The sequence below is a fragment of the Ursus maritimus genome, unplaced genomic scaffold, assembly GCF_017311325.1.
Source record: "Ursus maritimus isolate PB19 unplaced genomic scaffold, ASM1731132v1 scaffold_26, whole genome shotgun sequence".
Lineage (NCBI taxonomy): Eukaryota > Metazoa > Chordata > Mammalia > Carnivora > Ursidae > Ursus > Ursus maritimus.
Window position 1 is genome coordinate 31,102,454 of NW_024425119.1, and position 21,009 is coordinate 31,123,462.

Genomic DNA, 21,009 nt, shown 5'->3' on the forward strand with positions numbered 1-21,009 from the left:
TGAAATACTTTTCTATAAGTTTTCTTAATAGTTTCCCTTTAGGAACCATGGTATTATCCTACATATGTGACAGCAAAAGGAACAAAAGGATTGGGGTCTCATCCTTCACCTTCAATGATCTCTCTTTCTCTAGCTGTGAAAGAAAACTATACATACATTGCCTTAGATTCTTTTCATGCTATGATAAATGTACTGACTTTATCATAGCCCTGACATTGTAGATAATAAAATCCTGATATAAAAAAAATGGGGAAAGAAGACAAGATTTTAACTCCATATTACATATGAGAATACAAATCTCATTCTTGATCTTAAGCAAACTATCAGTAAAGCTGATTATTAAATAAAGCCAAATATGCTCTATTTTAACTTTAACATAAATGTCACCTCTGATTCTGTATTCACAGTACGTGTTGTGACTCCCACAGTATAAATTCCTCCAGCTGAATCTTCATGAATTCTTATATTTGATTTTTTATTTTTTGCATCAATATCACGAGTGGTATCAAATAAGTCAAGGACCTCTTCATTATATAGCTATCAAAAAGAATTATTATAAGCTTAATTTTAGCAGAAACTGCCTCATGGCTATTAACAAAAATTGCATATTATCTTTCAAACATATCTTAAAACATCTTCAAAATAACATATTTCTTTAAAATAACACATAAAAATGAATGATACAATTATTATTACAAATACAAATAAATGCCAGATTTCTTTGTAAGAGTAAGAACAGTAAATGACTTAATCATGACTAATGTGCTGGAAACTAGCTAAAATGATCTGTTAATCATTTATAAGAGATAAACAAATATTTACAAATATAAGTAAACTCAGAAATACCAAATGCAGACAAATCCAAAGCTTAGGGAAGATTTTAAGAAATTTTACTACTTCAGCAAAAAATATTTCCTATTGTCCCACAACCTTTCTTAATGCATCTAAAAATTAATACTTAGTATTTTTCCAAGGTCAGCAATGATATTAGTGTTTCTGTATCAATACTGGCAAAGAAGATTACACCTTAGAAGAGAATGCAGACACCTATTTTTCTATCAATAGCTTGAAGTCACAATGCCTAACAACGTTTGGATGGTGAAAGGGAAGGCAGAAGAACACTGTTTCTTTTCTTTTTTCACCACTAATTAACTTTCTTTTGGTAAGAAGTACATAGCTACATTATTCTTAGTTTTTACTAAATTGGGATGTCCCTTAAAATCAGCAGTAAGATAACTGATGTTAATTTGAATTAAGTTTTCTATTTTGTGCTATATAATGCCAAACAAACTATTTCATCAATGATTAAAATGATTAGTTCAGGCAATCCAAGCTAGAACTAGACTAGAACACTCTTTGGACCAAGCACCCAGAATTATAACGCTGCCATCCACCTAACTGCAATATTGCTCAAATCCCAGATGTCCCCTTACTGTCATGTTCCTCCCACCAGACCAGACTGCCCTAAATTAATCCAAACCTGCCCCAACCTTTGGACATTGCATAAAACATAGGCCTATCCTTGTAGCAATACCAGCTTCTGCAGCCCAGTTAGTGCTACTACAGCCTCAATCCTATTATTCCGCACATCTTCCCTCCTTAGCTGCTGAGTTCCCAGATCTTTGTAAGCCTGACTACATTACAACAGTAATTATAAGATGGAGTCTGAAATAAACATTAATTATTTTACTCTATGGACTCTGGTCAAGTGTTTATAATTTTTAATACCAACAAGAAAGAGTATTTATTACTTATTATCTATTGTTACCATGACCTATTACCTAAAATTAATTTACTCAAATGTTACTTATTAAGCACTAAGTGCCAAATACTATACTAGAAACTGGCAGTATAAAATCATAAGGGTTACGGTTTTAAGGATAAGATATAAAGGAAACTAATGATACAATTATACTATTACCTCTAAGAATTGGGCGTTCACTTTAAAATCTGGAGGAGGAAGCCCATTTTTAATTGCAGTGTGTTTTTTTTCTTCAATACTCTTGAAAAGGTGTTTAACAGCACGAGAGATAATACCCTGTTCTTCCTCAATGATGTTAACATCAAATCCTGTTCCCATTGTATATGTTTTGCCAGCTCCAGTCTGAATAAAAGAACAAAGAAAAATGCATGCTTGATATTAATAAGTTCAAGAAACAAAAATAAAAGTGCAAGTGAACTGACACTTCTGAAAAGTTACAGCTTCTATGAAAATAATTTGGTACTTACTTGTCCATAGGCAAAAACCGTAGCATTGTATCCTTCAAAACAACCTTCAATCAGTTTTTCTATACATTTAGTGTAGATCTGCTCTTGCTGAGATTCAATGTCAAACACATAATCAAAAGTAAAAGCTTTATCTTTCCCTAGGAAGACCTGAGGTTCTCCTGGTGTGACAGATGTACAAATATGGCATCCTTCAATCTTCTCTTTGGCAAGCTGTGGTCTTATTCTGTGAGAAATAATTGGAAAAAATAAAATAAAATGAATGGAAAAAACTGAAAAACACAAAACTTAAAAATTCCTCACCAAATCTTTTTAAAACACTACGTAATCTACTACTGCCTCTTCAGTTGTAAAGTTTAAATAAATTAAATTATACTGAGTCAATTTGACAATCCCAAAAATCATGAACAAGAATAAAATTAATCTTGAATACTTTTGTGGGTGAATGCTTTTCTACAACTCTAACAAGTTAAAGAGTCAGTTAAAATTAATTCTGCCATCAAAATGCTGTTTGTTGTTATTTTTGTTTTAAGTTTCTTCTCTTTATTTCCAGGGAAGACAATAACCAAAAGTGAGAAATTAAGGACATAATATTTATCTTGATGCCCCTGACTTGCCTTTTTTGCAAATTCCTCACCAATGGTTTCCAAACTTGTTTAAGCATATCCTTCTGTCAGCTTAACATCTTGAAGCACACTCTCATAATATATATGTATATGTATTCATTATAAATGATATGCACATACTCTATTGATGTGTCATGTATTATGATATACACAAAAGCAGAATTTTGTAAAGAAAGAAATTAAAAATATATACAAAGAGAAGTTCCAATATTTTCCCTCCAAAACCCAGTAAATCAACATGCATACCTCCTAGGGTGTCCTCTCTCTACTTGGAAAACCACAGCATTATACCCACCCTACATCCAACCCCCATCTACTCCAGATTCTCATACTTTCCTCTTCTGCTTCTCTTCCTGATCAAGGCCTATTTTTAAAGAAGGAAAGTAAATATGGTGATATGTTGCTAACAGAACGAACCAAAATCTGGTCCTATTCTATTTAATCTATAAAAAGACTATGCTGGGGCACCTGGTTGGCTCAGTCGGTTAAGCATCTGACTCTTGATTTCGGCTCAGGTCATGATCTTGGTGTCGTTAGATCAAGCCCTGCATCTAGTCCCACTTTACACCAAGCCCTGTGGCCCCAGAGGGCTCCACACTTGGCAAGGAGTCTGCTTGGATTCTTTCCCTCTGCCCCTCCTCGCAGCACCCCCTTGCACTTGTGCATCACACGTGAGCTCCCTCTCTCTCAAATAAATAAATAAAATATTTAAGAAAAAAAAGGGCTATGCTAGACATACACCTCACTGACTTACTGTACCTAGGTTTTTTAAAAGGTTCCTATTTTGGGGACGCCTGGGTGGCTCAGATGGTTAAGCATCTGCCTGGGGCTCAGGTCATGATCTCTCAGGGTCCTGGGATCAAGCCCCATGTTTGGCTTCCAGCTCAGGGGGGGAGTCCACTTCTCCCTCTCCGTCTGGCCTCCCCCCTTGCTTGTGCTCTCTGTCTCTCTCTCTCTCTCTCAAATAAATAAAATCTTTAAAAATAAATAAATAAATAAATAATTCCTATTTGCCATGAAGAAGGAGAAGCAGTCTAAGGAAGAAAGTAAGACAACCAGTGACAGAAAACATAAATGATAAAGACAGACCAAAGAAAGGATTTTAAAAGAATCTGGTCCCAAATTCTTATTTTTCAAGATCTGAGTTTTTCTTTTTTTTTTAATGGGGTCAATAGAAGTGGAATGAGTTCATCAATTTATTAGAGATAAAACCAAACCTAAGACCAGATTGCCTGACTTTTAACCCTTCCAGGTTCATCAGGATGGAAGGTCAATGGAAGGATAGGAAAGATAATACTGAGAAGGGACTGAATTTCTGCAACCCTGGTTATCTAAAATTGAATTCTATACTACCAAAAAAATGTGTTAGGTAAACAATATATTTATTTATGCAATTTTTTCTTTCCTCTGTGATAATGATATTTTTCTTTTATCAAGTCTTCAATTTCACTTGTTTGTTTTAATGAAACACAATAATCAATGTGGAGCTGGCTAGGTACTGTGGAAAGAGCAATAAAGTGGCCATTAGGAGACCTGGGTTTCACTACTTCTGTCACTCCACAGGTACCATACAGTCTTCTCTCAGAGCTCCAATTTCCTCACCTGTGGACAGAAACCATAATTTCCAAGGTCCTTTTAGATCTAACACTATTTGACTGCAGGATACTGTATTTTAAAAAGGGGGAAAGGAAAATAATATTTATATACTGTTATAAAAATAAAATGATATAACAAATAAAATAAAGGGTTTCTTATAAGAAGCCACAACCATGGACTATAGAAAGAGCTAATGGCAGTAGTAGCTTTGGCTTTCTCGCTCCACGTTTTCTTGAGGAGTAAGTGGTCTTTCTCAAAATGAATATTCTCTTCCTTCCAAACTCCTTTTTTCCTATCTCACTTCATCCAATCATGGGGTGGAAACCATAACAAAATTCCCATCCTCCTCGGGAGAGTCACCGTCCCGACTGCTGCCAAGCTAGAAACAGGAGAGTCAACCTCAATTACTCCCTTTTCCCTATTCCATCTACTTAATTGATCTCCAAGAGCTATTATTATCTCTGAAATAGTTCAAGAGCCCACCAATCTCTTTCCTTCCCCTTTAACACCACCATTATTTCTTACTTGGATTATTCCAAGTCTCCTCACTAGCCTGTCTGTGCCAATTCTTGTCCCCACCAATCTGTTCCATACACTGCAATATCAGTGATATTCATAAAATATGAAGTTGATCAGGTCACTACCTTGCTTAAAATCCTTCAGTACATCTCTAAATCCCTCTGCAGTCTCTCCTCTGGCCATGCTTCCTTCATCTTTGAAATAAAGAATTTTGGTTGTTCATGGTGGCAGTTGTGATGGATTATTTTTAAACAGTTTCACTAATTAGCTATGCTCTCTCTAGCCTCTATACCTTCAAATATACTGCCCTCTTTCCCTGGACACTCTTCCCCACCCTCTCAATTCCTAATTCCTTTTCCAGCCTGAACATCTCATGTTTTCAGTCTCTATTTAGATTTCACTTCTTCAGAATGCTCTAGCTAACTCTTTGCATTCCAACATAAAATCATATCTTTTCTCTCTCTACTTCATGCCCCCAGGATTCTGCTCTCTCCCTTCTTTAGAGCTGCACCGTGAAGCTTAACAAATCCCATATAATTAAACAGATAAAAATAAACTCAAACTGTCTAAATGAAAATGAGCACCGGTCTACTGTTTGAAATCAGTGTCTCATTAATTTTAAGGAAATTATTATAACCATAGGCTAACTTATTTGGCTATTAAGATTATTTCTAATTTCATTTTAACATAACAAAGAAAAAGTAGATGCTATTTGAATTGCAGATATGACAGCCAATTTTAGAATGCCAATGTCATTCAGAATTTAATCTCCCAACCTCTATTCATCTGATTATTATCCTTGCTGATGGCAAGGAGGATTGTGTTTGAAGCATGATGATGAGCAATTCCACCCGTTTGCATGGGCGGGGAGAGAGAGAGGCTTTAAAAACCAGCAGGATGGGCGGAACCCATTTCAACTGGATCCAGGCAGTGGTAGCTTCCCAACAGGTCAGAGAAACTCCCACCTAGAAGAGGATGGTCTCCTGTACATGCAGATAACTGGAGATTGACTATATTTCAAAGGCTAGAGATATATTCATTCACCTTTATAATTCCCCTTCAAAAATTAGTATTTTAAACTCTATAATTCCCTAAATTTATACCCAAGAATTCTCACATGGAAGTTCTAACCCAAGCCATTCAACTGCTTTAATAATGTGAAGAATTTGAAATTTACCCAGCTACAAACCTCAATTTCAAAACTATAATTTAAAATTATATATAGACAAACTATATCAGTCCTACTGGGAAATAACAGACTAAAAATAGAATCTCAAAAAAATAATAAAAATAAAAATAGAATCTGACATTTATGACTCTAAATATTTTGAAATACCTTCTTTCTTAGTATTTTTATGTAAAAATAAGAACATTAAACATATTCATCTAATCCCAACACTAAGAAAGAATCAGTGTTAACATTTCAGTTAACATTAACACTAAGAAATAATAAGACCTTCCAGGTTTTTCAAACTGTGTCATCATTTAAGTAGATATATAAATTGCTTCTTAAAGAAAAACATTTATGCATAAAACTTATGTCATAAATATTTAGGATAAGATATTCCAATATTTCCTAGCAATATTATGATAAAGGCCAACAATCACATGGATTCTGTCTATAATACTAATTTGCTAATACAGATTATCTCTATTTAGGGTTTTTTTTTTTTTTTAAATGTTACATTGAGGGGCGCCTGGGTGGCACAGCGGTTAAGCGTCTGCCTTCGGCTCAGGGCGTGATCCCGGCGTTATGGGATCGAGCCCCACATCAGGCTCCTCTGCTATGAGCCTGCTTCTTCCTCTCCCACTCCCCCTGCTTGTGTTCCCTCTCTCGCTGGCTGTCTCTATCTCTGTCGAATAAATAAATAAAATCTTTAAAAAAAAATAAAAATAAAAAAATGTTACATTGAAAATGAATGTAGGCTGGGTGAGGCCATTATGGAAAAGAGTGACAGTTGTGCTAGAGAATGTGCTTTTTTTCTCAGCATGAGGTACAGCTTTTTATCCCTTTGTGGACCATTGACCAATGGGTGGGTCTGAACAGGAAAACCCATGGAGAGCCGTACCAAGAAGAAAAGAAGAAGAAGAAGAAGAAGAAGAAGAAGAAGAAGAAGAAGAAGAAGAAGAAGAAGGAGAAAGGGAAGAAAGAAAAGAAAAGAAAAGAAAAGAAAAGAAAAGAAAAGAAAAGAAAAGAAAAGAAAAGAAAAGAAAAGAAAAGAAAAGAAAAGAAAAGAAAAGAAAAGAAAAGAAAAGAAAAGAAAAGAAAAGAAAAGAAAAGAAAAGAAAAGAAAAGAAAAGAAAAGAAAAGAAAAGAAAAGAAAAGAAAAGAAAAGAAAAGAAAAGAAAAGAAAAGAAAAGAAAAGAAAAGAAAAGAAAAGAAAAGAAAAGAAAAGAAAAGAAAAGAAAAGAAAAGAAAAGAAAAGAAAAGAAAAGAAAAGAAAAGAAAAGAAAAGAAAAGAAAAGAAAAGAAAAGAAAAGAAAAGAAAAGAAAAGAAAAGAAAAGAAAAGAAAAGAAAAGAAAAGAAAAGAAAAGAAAAGAAAAGAAAAGAAAAGAAAAGAAAAGAAAAGAAAAGAAAAGAAAAGAAAAGAAAAGAAAAGAAAAGAAAAGAAAAGAAAAGAAAAGAAAAGAAAAGAAAAGAAAAGAAAAGAAAAGAAAAGAAAAGAAAAGAAAAGAAAAGAAAAGAAAAGAAAAGAAAAGAAAAGAAAAGAAAAGAAAAGAAAAGAAAAGAAAAGAAAAGAAAAGAAAAGAAAAGAAATCTGTTGTATCTAGTTTGCAAAGACTGAAGGCTTGAAACAGAATATGATTGAAGCTGTTCGTTATTCAGTTTTAAGATAAAAATACATGAACAAATATCTCCATTTTCTCATGTCTAAATCTTTCCCTTGACATATAGCTAGTTAGTTTCTGCTCTCACACACTACTGAAACTGCTCAGAAAGAGGCACCAAAGAAGCACTTTTCATTTCCAACTAAGTGGACCTTTTTTAGTCTTCATCCTATCTGACCTCTTTTCAAAAGCATTTGACCGTATTTATAACCTGTAGGGGAGGAAAAAACCTTTTTCCTCTATCCTCTTAGGTTCTCCTGGCTGTGGTCCTGTAAATTAGACTGATGAAAGACAGACTAACAAAGGAAAAACAAACAGAAGTTTGTTCACATGTACATCATGCATACACATGGGAATACTCAGTGATGAGTAACTCAAAGATTGGTTAGAACCTGGACTTACATAGCATATTAACAAAAGGAAAAAGGACTTAGTTTCTAGAACAGCAAACAGTGGGAAGGTAAACATAAGGAGAAACTAAAGGAAGATAAGTGCTAGTTAGTAAAGTTTGTTATGTAGGTTCCTCCATTTTCATTCTAGAGACTAACTTCTGTACTTCCCAGTCCAGAAGGGAGGGGAAACACCTTTACAAATTTACGTCCTGCTTTTAGACAAATAGGAAGAGGCAGAGATCTTTATATCTGTTTTTATTTAAAAAAAAAATGCCTTCCACTCAAAATAATCCTTATATCAAAATGGCATATTTGGGGGAGGCATATTCTGCTACCCTTCATACACCATATTTCTCAATTCTTATCTGCAGTTGGCTTTTGTGACATCACTTTTTTTAATTGATTCTGATTTCTGAACCAATCTTTTCCTTTAAACCTCATATGCCAACTTGCCTTAAAATGTCAGTGTTTTCTCCCCAAAATGTCCTAATTATTTAACATGGTATCTAACATTTTCCTAATCTGTATTCTACCTGTCATTCCATTTTCAAATCTAGTTATATCCAGCTACGCCAAACCACTGATCATTTCTTGATCACTTTGTATCGTTTCATTCACCATGCAAATGCATGTGGTTTTCCCTCTACTTGGAATGCCAAGCCTCCATCCTTGCATAAAAACCTCTTTGTAATTTTTCAAGACCTAACCCAAACATCTGTACCTTTATAAAGCTTTCCCTGACTACCCCAAGCTTGAATTAATCTATGCAATTTGTACATGGTGTTAGAATGGTAGCTAACAAATTGAATTCTTATTGCTCTACTAGCAAATGAATTCTTTGAGAACAGGGAACAGATCTTATCCAATCATAAAACAAAGTAATTCAACATTTACTAACTGAATCCTATAAACTGCTCGAGTTAAGGGGGGTAACAGTCCAATACTGGGCATGTGATTATCACAATAATCTAACTTTGCTCCATCATTTTACTCTGTTACTAGAAACCTGACTTTGAATAATTATTTGACCATCCTGTGTCTCAAGTTTTTAACCTATAAGATGGGGAGCCTGGATTTAAGATTTAATATTCCTAAGATCCTTTCTAATTTCAAATTATATTTTAATTATTCCTTTAAGAAAGCAAACTCCTTACTTAAAAGAATTATCAATAAACAATCTTTTTTTTTCCTATACCCACCATTAGTTACATGACTTGTTCCTTATTTTTTCATGGTTCCTATCATTCCCTTCAATTTTTATAGCAAATGTAACTGTGCCATAGGAACAAGGAACTTCATTTATAAAAACATAACCACAGCTCCTTGCAGTGGCAGTAGCTAGTGAAGATGAGAGGAGATTTGGAGACTGAGACCAGTAACTTTCTTAAGTTGGGCCCTGTTTTCTGTTCTCTGCCTTCATAATAACAATAACTGGTTTTAGTAAATGAGTATATCAAATAAGCCAAGAGTGTTCCAAGATGTCCTGGATAGGACCAAAAAATAAGAAGACAAATATATGGGGGTAGAACTGGGGGGCTTATAGCTACTACCTGTTCAGCTAGAGTTTTAGTCATCAAACTCAAAATAATTGAGTTTTAGTCATCAAACTAAAAAAAAAATGAGTTTTTAAAGTTTAATTCTGCCACATGCTGTTGGAAGAGGCAATCCACCTTGAGACCTGAGCATCCCTGCACATTCTTGCTGGATATGCCAAGAACACAAGACCCTGACTGCTCTTTTTAAGGATCATTTCTCAAAGTTGCATTTGCTGCAAGCAACCTTTAGGGATAATGTCTTCTACCTGACAAAGAGCTAGCTTGCTTCTGTCTACTATAAAATCAGTGAATCCCCAGTTCAGTGTTTTTCAATGCCCTACTACTTGCACAGCACCCATAGAATTGGCCCACCTGCATTGCCTCCATGGATTGGAGGAAGAGAGGAATTGGGAAGCAGTTCAAATCATCATGAAGCTTACAATGCTTTGTCTCTAACTCAAGAAACTTGTGGCTTCTGCCACTATACATGAAAAGAGTAACAGACTAGCTTATTAACTTGTAAAGTGGGTAAAATCTCAGACTTTTCCTAGGTCTTAACATACTAACTATGAAGTTTGGCAAGTCACTCTCTTAGCCTCAGTTTCCTTATCTATAAAATGGTAATATTATGACTGCAATATCCACATCACAGAATGTTGAACAAAGGAGATAGTATGTGGCAATAAAAGTCTATGTAGGTATAAAGTGTTATTGTTGCTACAGCACCACTTGAAAATTCTCTAAGTCAGTTCCTTTATAAGGCACTTTTATCATCTTAACTCCACTTGAGCCTCCCAACATGGTATGTATGATTTATTCGTAGGCTCCCCAGACTATTGCCACATTTTTCAAAACACACTTCAGATGCCCTGAGTCTTTAGAACAACTAAATGTAGAACTATTAATGAGGAATAGAAGTATAATATAACAATGAACACTACATAGATATGTAAGTGTACATATACATATAAATATACAAATATATATTGCCATGCAAAGATCATCAAGCTGAATAATGTTACACCTCCATTTGCAATGACAAGTCATAACCCTAAAGTTAACCTTTTCATAGCAATAAATAACCAAGCCTCATTATCCCTCTATTCATACTAAAACAGAGTACAACAGCAACCAAAATGGGAAGTTTTATCCCTTTCAGTATTACCATCATTTTTACTATCTCCATATAACCAATAAAGAAATTTCACTCAGAAAGGAAGAGAATGAAGTTCCTAAGTAACAGGTTCTTTTAAAAAGGGGAAATAAATCATTATGATAAACATTGTCCTTATTCTGATTTAAATTTGATTAAATGCTAGTGACAAGAATGTTGACAAATAACTAATCAATGATTTATAGTTACTAAAGGGATGCTGATTTAAGTAAATAAACACATGCCATTATAATTTATACCCTCCTAGGACTTGTGCAGTCACCAGTTGTTTTTCTTTTCCCCCTAAATTATAAGAGTAACACTAACATCACTCATTAACCTAAGTCCAAACATGCTGGAATCAAACCTATATTTTTATTTTTTTCTTTCAATATTTTATTTAAATTCAAGTTAATTTTAAAAAATTCAAGTTAGTTAACATATAGTATAGTATTAGTTTCAGGGGTAGAATTTCGTGATTCATCACTTACCTATGACACCCAGTACTCATCACAACAAGTGCCCCCCCTCAATGCTTATTACCCATTTAAGTTATCCACCCACCCACCACCCCTCCAACAACCCTCAGTTTGTTCCCTATAGTTAAGAGTCTCTTATGGTTTGCCTTCCTCTGTTTTTATCTTATTTTATTTTTCCTTTCTTTCCCTCTGTTCATCTTTTTCTTTTTTAAGATTTTATTTATTTAATTGACAGAGAGTATACAAGCAGGGGGAGCAACAGAGGGAGAGGGAGAAGCAAGCTCCCCGCCAAGCAGGGAGCCTGATGCGGGGCACAATCCCAGGACCCTGGGATCATGACCTGAGCTGAAGGCAGATGCTTAACTGACTGAGCCACCCAGGCAGCCCTCTCCTATGTTCATCTGTTTTGTTTCTTAAATTCCACATATGAGTGAAATCATATGGTATTTGTCTTTCTCTGACTGACTGATTTTGGTTAGCATAATATCCTCTAGTCCCATCCAAACCCGTATTTTTAAACACATGTAGTTTTTAAGTACCTTCCAGACTTTCTCTTACACCCTCACTTCTCCTATCCCTGTCTCTGTTTTATTCAAGGCAACACGAGAAAGAAACCTTTCTTTTCCTAATTGATCCAGATATTTTTATTTTTCCCCATAAACAGAAAGGAAATAACAAACAAATGTCTTCCTTTTTGCATTTGGCCATTGTTAATCTCTTATTCTGTTAGAATACACTGTTGTCCCTAACCTACAGTTTTAAAAATGTGACAAATCTTTCCATTACCTAAATGTCTTTGTAAAAGGTCTCTTCTTTTTTTTGCTTGAGTTATTCTGATCTCATCCCCCACGAGATTGTGGTAGTTCTCCAGTTTACTCAATAATCTGACCTGATTCCCACTTTGTGTAGTTCTGTTACTTACAGCTATCTGTAACTAGCCCACTTGGCACCTTGTTAACACCTTTGTTCTTCTTATACACCAATAAATCTTTTCCCTTGTCAGATCCTTTGCCCTTTTTTTTTCTCATTTGTCAGTGTTTTGGATGATCATTATATTGGATGCTACTTACTAGCGTTCAATTTGATATCTTACTGTTAATTTTATCTTACTAATTTCTTCCCTTCCATTTCTTAAAAAGTAGGACAGCTATCACATTGCCACCACAAATGAGCCACCAGAGTTTCTGGTCCCTTTTTTGATCCTCCCCTAGTTCATTCCAGTTAGCAGACACACATTAAGGAAGGATCTACCCTACTTTAACCCTCTATCTTTTGTTCTAGAAGAGAGTTTCTGACACATCATAGGAACTCGTAGACCATTTGTGGCCTTGCTGAATTGTTTTCTTAAGAACTCAGGCATGGCATAAATAATAAGTAACATAGGTCTACAAAAAGAAATTCCCCTTCCTGAAATGGATCTTTAATTACAGTGATGATTGATGGGAAGAAAGGTATTTCTCCAAGACACTCAAGAAAGAAACACACCTCGGTAATTCCATTAAAGAGATTAATTATGTAAAAATTAAGAACAATAAAATGCAGCAGTGCGTACCTGGGACCAGGAAGTACACACTTTTATGAAGGGAAGAGATGGAGAGAAGTTCACTTTTTAATCCATTAATGACGAACCACTTTTAAAAATTACTCAGAAATCCCATCCTAATCTGTATAATTAGCTTTCTATCCTACAGCCTTCATCTCTGTGTGGTCCACCTGACTCAAGTTTATTCTCACTCAGGAACACCAAAAGATATGCATTGATGTTTGTGCTGCGATTCCTAGACTAACCTACTCGGTCTTTGGCTTGTAACACCACTTAGGAAAACAAAGATTTATTTCCCTCAAGTACAGTTCCCCACTGGCTAATTAGGGAAAGGAAAGTAGGGGGAAAAGAATGATGGGACACCGGCTTCCTCTGACTTCCACTCCCATGTCTCATACTTTCTCATCCCCATAATTCAACTAAGGATTCAGTACATTGAAAGAAATACTCTCTTAAGTGAGGAAACTACTACCTTTCATAGGGGGTATCCTCTACATCACTGTAATTAATACTTTTAGAAACCCTGGGTTTTCTTCTTTAGCCTCTCTCCCCAAAAATAGGAAAACTTCTACTCCAAAAAACTGAGAGAATAAGGAAAAGGGGTATGTTAAGTGATGACATGACCCATTCACCTACTGTCTGAAGTGGTCATCAAATTTCTGTTGTTGCTGGTGGCTGTACATGGTGGCATGTCTATAACCCAAGACCATCAGAAAACCTCACTGAGTCAATAAATCCTTACTAAATGTCAATGTGTAAAGCAAGGACTTTAAAAACAAAGACCTTGAGAAAGGTAGCCATGGGAGACAGAAAAAAAAACACAAAACAAAACGAAGAGCCAGAAGAAAATTAAGTATGTGTTCAGTATGGAATATTATGTATAAAGGAGAAATGGAATAAAGATTAGTCAAGGAGAATAGGATAGTTACAGGAAAAGCTTCANCAGGAAATTATATTTGACCTAGATTTTGAAAGGTGATTAGAATCTTCCAGGCAGAGAAGAGAGTAAAGGTCAGTTCAGGCAAAGATAAATGAAGTGCATTTGTTCCTGGTTGTAACACAGTTCTTTAAGGACAAGCACTAAGATAATAAAAGTTGCTAGAATTTAGGAATGTATTATGAATGTTATGACACCGTGTAAGCAGGCATCCCAGTCAAAACATTATTCTCTAAAATGAACACTGTAGTCTCTGCAAGATGAAAGATACCACACAAAAGCCATATTGGATCTCTGCAAAATTCTTTTCATTTTTCTCCTGCAGATTGATTCTTCACCCATTTTCACCATACCCTGGGCCTTAGGAGACTGAACTTCATGAGCTACAACAATGGGCTCCCTTCCCTTAGGCTTCCAGTAGGGATTTGCAAGGGGAGCTGCCAGTAAGACATTGTACAGTAGGAATGAGGTCAAGGTATTTCCTCCTGATTCCTTCCCTGCCAGGTCCTATGGGTGGGCCATGTACCTTTACCAAAGGCCACAACTCCTATCAGGACATCTACATCAGTAGGTTTCCCCCCACCGTTACTCATAGCAGAGTACTGCTTTATCCCTGAGAGTCTCCTTAATGTAGTCCATCCTCTACCATACTTTCCCCAATCATTTTGCCTGAAGATATCATCTGTTTCCTGCCAAGATCCTGACCAATCAGGATTAGTCTCTGAAAATGGCAACAACCCTTTTTAAGTACTACTACTGTGAAACCATCCCCTACACTCCCAGTCCTGATACAAATATTGACCTAGAATATAGAGCTGCCAAGGTCCCTACAATTCTCCAGCCCTTCACAAGCAAGTCACTCACCCAATCTCTTTCCTCGGAAGAACTGGGGGTTGAGATATATGTAACGGATTTTAAATATGTAATATGTAATAACACAAAGTTTAAAAAGCATTATCTTTGAATTACCTTTGAACGTTATCTTACAGAATCAGTTTTTTATTTTTTATTTTATTTTTTGAAGATTTTATTCATTAATTAATTAATTTATTTATTATTTATTTGTCAGAGAGAGACAGAGAGAGAGCACAAGCAGGGGGAGCAGCAGACAGACAGATAAACAGGCAGAGGGAAAAGCAGGCTCCCTGCTGAGCAAGGAGCCTGATTCAGGACTTGATCCCAAGACCCTGATCCCGAGATCATGACCTGAGCTGAAGGCAGGCACTCAACTGACTGAGCCACCCAGGCATCCTCAGACTTAGTTTTTTAAATTTAATCTTACAATTTAAAAGATTTAATTAACACTTCAGTTTTGTTTTTAAAACTTGAAGAAAAGGTGGAAGATGACTCAAAAGGTAAGACTGAAGAGAAAAGGCAATCTCAGAATCAGGGTTGTGATAACCAGATAATATTTCAACTCTCATTCTGAGATCATTAAGTTTCTATCTCTCTCATTGTATTCCACCCAATTATATACAGAATTTTCAAGAATCTTACTAAAAAGTTCTTTCTAAATGAAACCATACATGTTTCTGGGGAAAAAAAGAGAATCTCCTTCTATGCTTTAATAACTGTATGTGTATGAAACTATTTCATCATGAGAAAAACTGTATTATGACTATAATGACAGCAATACATCCTCAATCCAAGGTGTATATTATTTGTGTTTACAATCATTCTGTGGAAGGGAAAAAGACTTGTCACTTCAGCTCTGCTTCTTACAAACAGAAATAATATTTTATCAAGTGTAAATGATGTACAAATTAAGATTCTGGTTCTCGGGGCACCTGACTGGCTTAGTTGGTAGAGCATGCAACTCTTGATCTCAGGGTCATGAGTTCAAGCCCCATGTTGGGCATAGTTTACTTAAAAAAAAGATTCTGGTTCTAAACTAATGAACATAAGTGGTTGATACCAATTTTTACTATCAAGAAAAAGTCCTATCACGAACACAAAAATAAGCCATAATTCTATCATCTCCCAAGAAATCCAAAGTGACAGGTCAAAGCCAAGACAAGGAACACATATATTTTTGTAAGGAAAGTGTGGTAGGTAGAATTTTAATATGATCCCAATGAACCACATCCATATATAATTCCTGCCCCTTCAGTGTGATGGAAACTATGAATATGAAGGGATATCACTTCCAATTCATTTACTAGCTAACTGATACGGAGTTAATCAAAGAGAAATCATCGTGGGTGGGCCTAATCTAATCAGAAGGTGAAACATCAAAGAGACAGGCTCCTGCTGGAACACAGGAAGGAACACAAATAATCATGTCATCAACTGTCTACGGAGAACGCTTTTAGGAGGTGATGCTTTTAGGAGGTGAGAAACCAGACTACCATTAGCAAGAAAATGGGACCTCAATTGTACAACCACAAAGAACTGAATTCTGCCCCAGCCTGAATAAGCTTAGAAGAAGACATGAGCCCCAAAAGAGGACTGCACCCCTGACTGACACCTTCATTACAGCCTTATTAGACCTGAGCAGAGAATCCAGCTAAGCTGTGATTAGAATCTGGATCCATAGAAACTGAGGTATAATAAACATGTTATTTTAAGTTGCTAAATCTGTAATAATTTGTTAGATAGCAACAGAACACTAATATAGAAGGATACCTTATACTCTTTCCTACACTAAATTCTATTGCTTTAGGATTGTAATCATTAAAACTACTGCTTATGCTATTTTTAAGGTTCGGAATAGTCAGATGGGTGACATCCGGCATATTACAATGATAATTATAAATAAGTCAAAGAAGTCTCATTCATGATACCATTAATATATCTGCCCTTTTGGAGAAAAAAAAGAACTCATCCCATTTCTAAGTTACAATTCTCTGTGTTTCTTTAAGCTTAATTTTTTTACTTCAGAATCTCTGAATCAAATGTTTGACAATATCCTGTATTTCCTCTAAGTCTTAAAATAAAAATAAGTGCTGCTAAGTATAAGGAAAAATAACTCCAAATAGAAACATGGTTTCCCTCCAAGTATAATATTCTCTGACCTTCAATTCAGAAACAATTATAAGACAATAGTTACAATAAGGACTTTATACTCTCTATGCTTCTTTTTTTTTCTTTTTTCTTTAAATTCTATTTAATTATCATATTTATATTAATAGCTTCAAAGGTAGAATTTAGTGATTTGTCAGTCGCATATAACACCCAGCACTCATTCCATCAAGTGCCCTCCTTAATGCCCATCAGCCAATTATCCCATCCCCCACCCACCTCCCCTCTCTATGCTTCTTAGATGATGGTTAACCTGAGTTTCCACAGTTCTCTTTCTGTTTATGTTTTCTACTACAAAATTGGGATACTTTTCTCCCAGTAGTGGCCATTATTGCCTATGAGCACAAACTACAACATGGAAAGAGAATAGGTTATGCCCTATGGCAGGCTGAACGAGAAGTAAGGGGTGAAAAGCCAAAGAATTTAAGCAACTTGTAGACACTAGAAAAAGCAGAGATTCTCCTCTTGAGCCCTCAGAAGGACTGCAGTCCTACCAAACCATTTTAGGACTTCTGATCTCCAGAACTAGAAGATAATATATTTGTGGGGTTTTTTTAAGATTTTATTTTTTAAGTAATCTCTACACCCAACATGGGGCTCAAACTCACAACCCTGAGATCAAGAGTTTCATGCTTCACCAACTGAGCCGGCCAGGCACTCCATTTGTGTTTTTTTCAGCCACTGAATTTGTGGTAGTTTGTTACAGCAGCAACATGAAACTAGTATATGGCCTTTAGCTTCATATAAACAGTCTAGTCCTAACATGAGTCATAGTTAAGGAGACCATAAAATTTTAGTGTCCAAACCAGGGTACTTTTGAAAGTGAAAGGAGCACTACTAATAATCATACTAGGACAACAGTCATAAATTAGGACTGTACTAGGAAAACTGACATTTATGATCAGCCTAGTCATGGTTCACTCATAGCAGGGAATTCAGTCAAATTTTAGAGGTGTACACTTTGCCTTAAAACGAGGAAAATCTTTTTAACCACTAATTCATCAAAAAAACAGATGGATTGCCTTAGGAGGTAGGGAGGTACCCACAATGTCTACTGACAATAGACAAGATAGTACAGGTTCTCAAACCTGTACATGGAAGAATCACCTGGTATGTTTCAGTGTGTTTATTCTGTTATGTTTTTCATTCATATTGTAAGTCCCACCCAAGATGTGTTGAATCAGAATTTCCAAAGGTGGGGAGCCCAGAACCTATATTTTTAATTAAATTTCCAAGTGATTCTAACACAATGCTAACCTAGCACCAAACTTTGGGAGCAATGATGAGCAGCGATATTTATATTTTATTTGGTAGTAGACCTTCTCACCCTAGGGTTCTCATACACACACACACATCATAATGCCATTCCTTCTACCACATACTTTTCTCCCAAACACAATCTTAGTCTTAAAGCCCAATATGAAAAACATATAAAAATGAAGTCACTCCTACTAGAGGTACCCCAGGGATTCCTCACCTCTAGGTTCCCCATCCACAGGAGCCACTAAGGCTCCTCCATGAACTCTGGGGCTCCTTTGAGAATAGGCCTATGAAAGCAAAGCCCCCACGTCATTGGAAGTAAGCAGTTTCAAGGTGTCATCGTTTGTTATAACTACTCAGAAGCAACTGTCTTTTAAAATTATGTATTTGGAGTTGGTCTCTAATATATGAAGTTTGGTTTTGTCATCCAACTTTGTAATAAATTGCCTTTCTCAATTTCAGTTCCTCTGCCCGAGGGTACTTCAGGTTGGTGTGTGGGTGTAAGGTAAAGAACCTAACATCACCCTCTTTAAAACACAGCATATTCAGCTCCTTATTTATAAGATTTTATTTTATAAAGAAAGAGGTAATTGGGGGTTCAAAAAAGTTTGAAACCATTGTTATAGAGGAAATTCCTGCATATAGTGAGAGATAAACTGTATAATCCTAAAGGTCCCTTAAGTACCAGCTCTAAAATTCTAAAAACGTCATATTGTGATGATTCAAAGAACAATTACAGGTAATCTGATTGCCAATAAAATAAAAACATGAGTCATACTCGAGATGGCAAGTCTACCAATGTCTCTAAACTTCCAATCACCTTGTATTTAAGAAAAAAAGATTACACTCCAAAGAGAAATTTTTACCAGATTCAGCAGCCTCGGATTTTTAAAATTATTTTGATACTGTACCTATGGACTGAATGGTGTCCTCTCCAAAATTCGTATGTCAAAGCCCTACCCTCTAGTGTGAGGGTATTTGGAAGTGGGGCCCTTGGGAGGTAATTAAGTTTAAATGGAATATGAAGGTGGAGCTCCCACAATGGGATTAGTGTCCTTAATAAGAAGAGGAAGAGAGAACAAAGCTCTCTTTTTCTTTCTCCTTACTGACCATGTGAAGATACAGAGAAGATGGCTATCTGAAAGCCAGGAAATGGGACTTCCACCAGCACCTTGGTCTTGGGCTTTCCAGCTTCCAGAACTGTGGGAAATAAACATCTGTTGTTTAAGCCACCCAGTCTGCAGTATCTAGTTCTAGCAGCCTAAGCTAACTAAAATACCAGATTCACTCTACGAAATAACTCTAGTATCTTCAACTACCATGTTTGCTAAGTCCTATGAGGCAGGACTGACCATGAAAGAGTCTCACTGGGACTCGGGATATAAATAGACACTTTTTAAGTAAAAGTAATTAATTAATTTTAAAAAATAAATAAAAATTCTAAAATAAAGTAAAAATTATAAGATTTAATTCTTAAATTTTTAAAATTTAAATTAAAAAAATAATGTTAGCAGCCCCCCAAAATAAACAGTTAACAAACCATAGTTTTCTAAACACACACACACACACACACACACACACACGCACACACACCATACATTAGCATGTGGAATGAAATTACCTGTCAATGAAATTATCTTTCTAATAGTTAAATTCTATACATTTGCTTCACTTTCTCAGATTGTCTTTTAGAAAGTCAGCTGAATACCATTCATAGAACTTTATATTTTTTCAAGAAGTATCAGCAATGAAGCATGCAAACAGCATTCCCCATATAATTTTCACCAGTTTATCTATTACCCTTTTTTTTTTTATGGGAAAAAATTGAGCCAGCATAGAAGAAATCGGAGGAAAGTGAAAAGATCTCTGGCAAGTGGGCAAGAGCAGGTATCCAGGAAAGGTGATTTTCTCTCAGACATTTTAGCCCATGAATATAATAGAGATACATTCAAGAACAAAGTATCTTTGATGAATGCACGGAAAGCACTTAATCCTCTTCCCGAATTGAAGGTCAGAGAAAATAGCTAAATCTCATCCATTAGCATGGATACTAAAAGAGCTGGGAACTACATTTGTGCATTCTGAGGAAACAATCTGAATGTTAGAAATTGAATAAAAACATCATTAGAGATTTTTGAACAATCTGAATGTTAGGAATTGAATAAAAACCTCATTAGAGATTTTTGACCACAATGAGCTCTCTAAACTATTAGCTTTCCCCTCTCTGCAAAGGTCTAATATCTATAAGTGGATTAGGAAGACTCCCATTTTATCAACAAAATGGTGTCCTAAACTACAGACATGTGAAGCTGACTGTAAGAATTAAACATTTCCAGAAAACAGAAAGCCTCCTAGAGTTGATTCAATTTAACATAATTTATTGTGTAAATTATTTTGTATATCTCTATGTGTAAGATACATGCTAGGCACTGCAGGAGAAATAAAGATGAGTAAACTTGGTTTCTGACATCTAGAATTTTATCACCAAATGCAAGAAAGAGGCAAATACAAAAATAAATGTAATTTAACATGATATACTATTAAATACCATAAAAGACTTACAGCATAACTTCTCAAACTTTTATACATGAATTACATGGGGAATTTAAAAAATACAGACTTTGATTTTGAGAGTGTGGGTGAGAGATGAGACTGTATTTCTAATAAGCTATAAGTGATGCTGATGCAGGACTCTTGAGTTTCAAAGCCTTACAGTAAAATAGGTAGAAGACATCACCCCAAATTAGAAAAGGGAAGAAAGGATAGTCATGACAGGGAGGGAGAATACAATATTTAAGGAGTGTCCTGAGTAGGTAGGATTTTGATGAAAAAGAAATGTAAAATGAATGAACCAAAGAAACATGTGCTTTTCTACTAATAGAGTGTTTCTCA

At 35.5% G+C, this 21,009-nt stretch overlaps 1 protein-coding gene across 1 annotated transcript in view; it reads right to left on the reverse strand.

The window, feature by feature from the left end:
* KIF21A (kinesin family member 21A) overlaps positions 1–21,009 on the reverse strand; it is a 160,814-nt gene that overhangs the window by 71,096 nt on the left and 68,709 nt on the right. The window contains exons 2-4 of the mRNA XM_040642334.1: positions 2,230–2,452; positions 1,922–2,104; positions 388–537 (exon numbers count right to left, since the gene is read on the reverse strand). Coding sequence (XP_040498268.1) covers positions 388–537; positions 1,922–2,104; positions 2,230–2,452 — 556 coding nt within the window. The remainder of the gene's footprint in view (positions 1–387; positions 538–1,921; positions 2,105–2,229; positions 2,453–21,009) is intronic.